Genomic DNA, 5,429 nt, shown 5'->3' on the forward strand with positions numbered 1-5,429 from the left:
AAAAAAATTAGTTGCGCCTTATTCAAGTAATTTCATGCGATAGAATCGGTCGCGGTCATTTAAAAAATCCTTCAAATAAAGTTTATCACGCTGTCAATACCATGTTCGTGTGCCATTCGCCTGTCACTCTAGTTTACCTGCCAAGGGATGGGGGCCAAGGTCTCAAGCCCATTTTTATATAACAACTTTTCCAAAAGTCTGTTTCTCCAACAATAGAAAATTATGACCGCAACCATCATCAGTCATTCGAAAGACCTTCTAATAATAACTTGGCGGTCCCTTTTGATTTCGTCCAGTCCTTGAAAGTCTATAGCAATGCGTTCTTTAGGGGAAGCAAATTATGTAAATAATTAATTAGATATGCACCCCATTATTTTAATTGTTACCCTCATACAAAGTCGACGAGCCAGACGTGTGTGTATGTGATGGTATGGATCGGAAGTTCTCAGGGTAGTTCAGTTATGTGCAAACAGGTGGATAGGAGCTTCCGGTTACGTCCAACTGTTTACCTGCGTGAGAGTGTAAACAGAAGCGTTCTACTCGTTTGCGCTAAACTGTCAGGTTTTAGGAACGTTTTTTACTGAAGTTTATGTTGAATCTTTCTTATAAGCGGTTTAATTGTATCTTAGGGGCACGGAGTTTGTGATAAGCTGCGGTCAAGTTGGAGAGTGTTTATAAAATAGTTGCACTGATTAAGAAGTGCATTTAGTTTTTTTACTTTTTGTTGTTATTCCATTGAAGATCATCTAGTTCTACATTAATAATAACCTAATGAACTATCTTTGACTTTGACTTGTAGATACATAATGATTTTGAATTATTCAGAGTGTTCCGTTTTTATTGTTACAAATTTAAATAGGTGATCGAATATTCAATTTTAAGACAAAAGTTTCCTATAAATATACAGGGTGCGTCAGAACTCGCGCCTTACAGAAAAATGCCATGTAAGGTAAGACACCAGGAACATGGTAAAAATGTTTAAAAAATTCTATCTAAAAAAATTTCGAAGTTATGAGAATTTAAGTTTTGCACTTTGACTCTATTTATTTCTGTTGGAAAAATAATTTTCAAAGTTTTTTGCTACAAGCCATTAAAAGAGGATACAAGAAAGCTGTATCCTAAATTGTAACTTTGTTTAATGTTATTTGTAAAAAATTTGTAAAAATGCTACGCCGGGAGCTACACCTCAAAGGGGTGCGTTTTTTGTTGAGTTTTTTTCCAATATTTCCAAAATCATTTTAGATGAAATTACAAAATTTGGTACAGATGATAACTTTTGTACACTTAAACAAATTCAAAGATAAAATGTTGAAATTTTTAAAATCAGGGGCTTCCTAAACTGGGTGGGTTACTGCAGTAACCCATGGGTTTAGGGTAAAAAGTACTCCAACTATTTTGGCTCTAGTTTTTGCCACTTTCGGCAAGAAATTCTAAATTTCTAGTTCTGCATAAAAAAAGGTCTTTTGCATTTTTCCGATACAACTTACCGATTTTTGAGTAAAATCAGTTTTAAAATGCATGTTACAGACCATAGACAGCATAAAAATTTAATTTGTAAAACCGTTTAGGACGCTCTTGATTAAACATTTCGACATTTCCATCTTGGAATTCGTTTAGGTGTAAAAAGGTTATCAGTTGTACAAAATTTGGAAATTTAATCTATTCTGAAATATTGAGAATTTTTGTTTAAAACGTAGTTCTTTTAAGGGATGAGCTTCCTTACATAGCATTTTTCGAAACATGTTTATAGGTAACTTTTGTCTTCAATTGGAATATTCTATCATCTATTAAAATTTGTAACAATAAAAACGGAACATCCTGTATATTTTAATACGAGTTTTAGATTATGAAAACATATGTATACGTGGACAAATGTTGACAATACAATTTTTGCAAGATAATAGGAATTTATGGAATAATCTGAAAACTGAAAATATTTTCTTTTAAAAAAAAACAAAATATTCAACTTGATTTAAAATTTTACACTTTTTGTTTGTTGAGTTATGACGTCATCGACATTTTTTTAATAGAAATCTCTAATTTTTTTATACAGTTAGATATATTTTTAATTATTGTTGAAATGATAACACTAAAATATTAAATATTACATGAAGTTTTTGAAAAAAAATATCCGAAAAATAAAATAATATCAACAAAAAACAAACATACAATTTTAAATCAAGCGGAGGATTTTGTATTTTTTAAGAACAAAATTGATCTGTTGGAGCATTTTTGTTAAAACCGTGGAGGGAGAAACAACTGGAAGGAGCATAAGCACTGAAAACGTGTTTCATAATCCTTTTCAAAGTGCGCGCTAAATACACCACCGATTAACATTAACAATTAACACTAATACTTAAAACTAGGCAAATTATTTAAAAAAAAACTGTAAAACAAAGTTAATAAATACAAAAATCAAAAGACAACTTGGAAAAGACGGACACAATGAGACGCCCATGGTATCAGCTGATACCACGCAAAATATTTTCAGTTTTAATACATAAGATTATTCCATAACTTTGCCGCTCACTGTATAATAAATAGTCTGCTTGCCGGACTTAAAATAAAGACGGGAAATTAAATCTACCAAACAATATCAAATAAAAAATGTAAACATAATAATATCCCTTTAGTTAAATTACGTATTACGAGTACAATAAAGTGAAATTATTAAAAGAGATGATATAAAAATCTAATCCCAACATATTTTTTTACGATTTACCGTGATAATTATTTGTACAAAGCATTAGTTAAATTTCAAGAAAATGGAATTTAGTCGATAGACAAAATCGTAGTTTTCAAATTTATGTTAAAATTTGATAAACTATGCAATAAACATTACGCAACATGTACACTTTACGGACTATTTTGTTAACTTTACCAATTATTTTTACTTTACTGACTATCTCAAATTTTCAAAAAACGAATTTTTAACTGAATTTGATATATACTTTTTTCATATTAATGTGGCATCAAGTAGGTTGTCGAAGTCTAAATGCATCTTTAACTTAAAGCCCGATTCACACAAAAAGTGTCGCTAATGTCATTCAGAACAAATTTAATCACATCAATAATGACAAAAATCTTTATGTTTTGCTACCCTACGTTAATTAAGTTGTTAATTTTAATTATTTTTGCTACTTGAGGTACACAACTGTTTGAAAAAATAATTTTTAGGGAAGATTGAGGTTAAGATTGTTTAAATTTTTACATAGTTGCCACCTTAAAAAATCCCTTTCAACGACTACTTCGATGGAAAACGAGTATATTATCGTTAAAAGTTAATTCCACTATGAAACGTCTGCTTTAGCGACCTCTTACAAGCAATATCCCAAGTATAATCAATTACAATAACATAACCTTAATTTGTATGACAGAGTGATATGATTTTAGTTTAGTCACGAAATCATTAAATTTAGTAGGAAATATGGCGAGTACAAAAGAACAAGTAAGTGACAAATATTTGTAATTGAATTAGTTAGCTTTAAAGAGTTGTGTATTAGAAAAGCTTCTTTTTTAAATGAATAAAGCAAAGCTTGGAAAAACCTACTTTAGTTAACTGTAATCTACCGGTTGCGGAGTATAAAGCGTGTCGGCTAGATGTCACGACTAGGTTTAAATTTATTTGCGGCAAGGCACGTCACAATACACTACAGTTTACTTTGTAATCAATTGCAGAAATTAAAACATTCCGTTTACTTTACTTCTCGAAAAATGTCACGAGAAGTTGGGGCACACCTTAATTTGGAGTTTGATTCCGACGTTCTCGATTTAATTGCAGAACTGACATGGAAAAAACTCATCTTATATGCGTCAGACTTAGAGGCGTTCCAGAAGTAGGTGTAAAATATATAAAAGATGTTGCACAATTCTTAAAATTAATTATTTCAGACATGCAAAACGTTCAACCGTGACTAGCGACGATGTGAAATTATTAGTTCGTCGAAACGACTCTTTGGTAAAACATGTGGTGTAAATATTGATGAAAGATCGTGACTCCGTTAATTGCAGAAGGAGTTAATGGCGTCAAAATTACAAGCCTTCAACGACATTAAAGGATCTTCGGAGTCCACCTCCAAGAACAAAAGAAAAGCTTCCAACTCTTGATTTCTTGATTTTTTCTTCCGTTAAATATCAACTCCATTAACAATAAAATACCATGTTTTCCTAATTGCGTTCCTTTCATTTGGTGTTCGTCAATCTATGGTAATTCAATAAAATTTGCACATTAGGTGGGCCCTGATGAATTTGCGTCTGGTCTTGATATGTCCATTGCAGCCGTGCGAAATTAATTTTATTTGTTTGGAAACAGGAGGAATTGTTATTTTGGGCATTAAGTGGCCAATTCGTCGAATTATTATAAACGAGTAAGACCTAATTACGCACCATTATGACGGATGGTCGCCCCAAATTCAATTATCGACAACAGCAGAAAGAGACGCTTCTATGACGGAGTAATTGTCGGTCATTTGTAACTATTGTTAATTGAAAGAGAGCAAACTGTCAGTGAGAGCTCGTAAGATCATAAAAAACACCGAAAATGTTTTTAGTCAAAAGAACAATAAATTTTATTATTTCGGAAGAAAAAACTTTCTATTTTTAACTATCTATATTTTGCTTTTTTGTAAGAATAAATAGAAGAAGCAGTATTTACCAGTTGTTACCTCTTTGCTGGAAACAATAATCAGGATTTTACCACATGATCAGAAAATTAATTCTCTCAAAGGCTTTGACATTGGCAAATGTTATTTCACAGTCTTTTGGACGTTGATTATTTACGTAATCATAGGTACATTATGCTACTCATAAATCACCCTGACTTATCATATATTGTGACGTTGGTTGCTAGTGACTAGTGTCACTATAATGGCTATAATTCACTCGTATAATTTATACACTCGTCTTTGGCTTGTATACTCGTTTATTATAGTTTCCATTATGTACTTGTTAAATAATATACTATTTTATTACTAGGACGTAAATAGAGAGCATTTTGAACACAAGTTTTATAATTTTTTTAGTTTTTAATTCAAATGTGTTACATCACTGAATTAATAGAACTTTTTTTCAAAATGTTAAATATTATGATCTTTTGTGCTATTTAAAAAATCAAGTTAGTCTTATTGTATCTCTAAAACAAATGGGGATAGAAATTAAAAAAATATTTCAGATGATATAATTTAAATATGTTTTACCATCATTTACTAAATTTCAATACAATTTGATAAACAGTTTCTGAAATATTTAGCTGACCGATTCAAGAGAGAAAAATGCCATATAAGGTAAGATACCAGGAACATGGAAAAAATATTAAAATTTTATCTATAAAAATTTCGAAGTTATGACAGTTTAAATTTTGCACTTTGACTCTATTTAATTTCTTTTGGAAAAATAATTTTCCAAGTTTTTTTTTTCTACAGGCTATTATT

The 5,429-nt window shown here is 30.6% G+C and overlaps 1 protein-coding gene across 2 annotated transcripts; it reads left to right on the forward strand.

The window, feature by feature from the left end:
• The first annotated feature begins 3,330 nt into the window (after positions 1-3,330).
• On the forward strand, positions 3,331-4,869 carry LOC123015452 (centromere protein S-like). 2 transcript variants are annotated; one of them, XM_044415184.1, is made up of 5 exons: positions 3,355-3,448; positions 3,504-3,613; positions 3,679-3,836; positions 3,892-3,958; positions 4,012-4,869. In XM_044415184.1, the coding sequence occupies exons 3-5, from the start codon at positions 3,715-3,717 to the stop codon at positions 4,105-4,107; spliced, it is 285 nt and encodes a 94-aa protein (XP_044271119.1). In that variant the 5' UTR covers positions 3,355-3,448; positions 3,504-3,613; positions 3,679-3,714; the 3' UTR covers positions 4,108-4,869. The 2 variants fall into 2 exon arrangements, with proteins under 2 accessions (XP_044271117.1, XP_044271119.1); XM_044415182.1 differs by lacking the exon at positions 3,504-3,613 and having other exon boundaries at positions 3,331-3,448; positions 4,012-4,842.
• The last annotated feature ends 560 nt before the right edge of the window (positions 4,870-5,429 follow it).

This window comes from Tribolium madens, unplaced genomic scaffold, assembly GCF_015345945.1.
Source record: "Tribolium madens isolate multiple individuals breed KSU strain unplaced genomic scaffold, Tmad_KSU_1.1 Scaffold_19;HRSCAF=116;Tcas5.2_LG9, whole genome shotgun sequence".
NCBI classification, from domain to species: Eukaryota; Metazoa; Arthropoda; class Insecta; order Coleoptera; family Tenebrionidae; genus Tribolium; species Tribolium madens.

What these genes read in the sequence shown, in the direction of transcription:
- LOC123015452 (XM_044415182.1), top strand. Translation starts at nt 3,428, where the DNA reads ATGGCGAGTACAAAAGAACAA. An exon ending in TGGCGAGTACAAAAGAACAA is followed by an intron (nt 3,449 to 3,678) that starts GTAAGTGACAAA and finishes AATCAATTGCAG; the next exon opens with AAATTAAAACATTCCGTTTA. An exon ending in GACTTAGAGGCGTTCCAGAA is followed by an intron (nt 3,837 to 3,891) that starts GTAGGTGTAAAA and finishes TAATTATTTCAG; the next exon opens with ACATGCAAAACGTTCAACCG.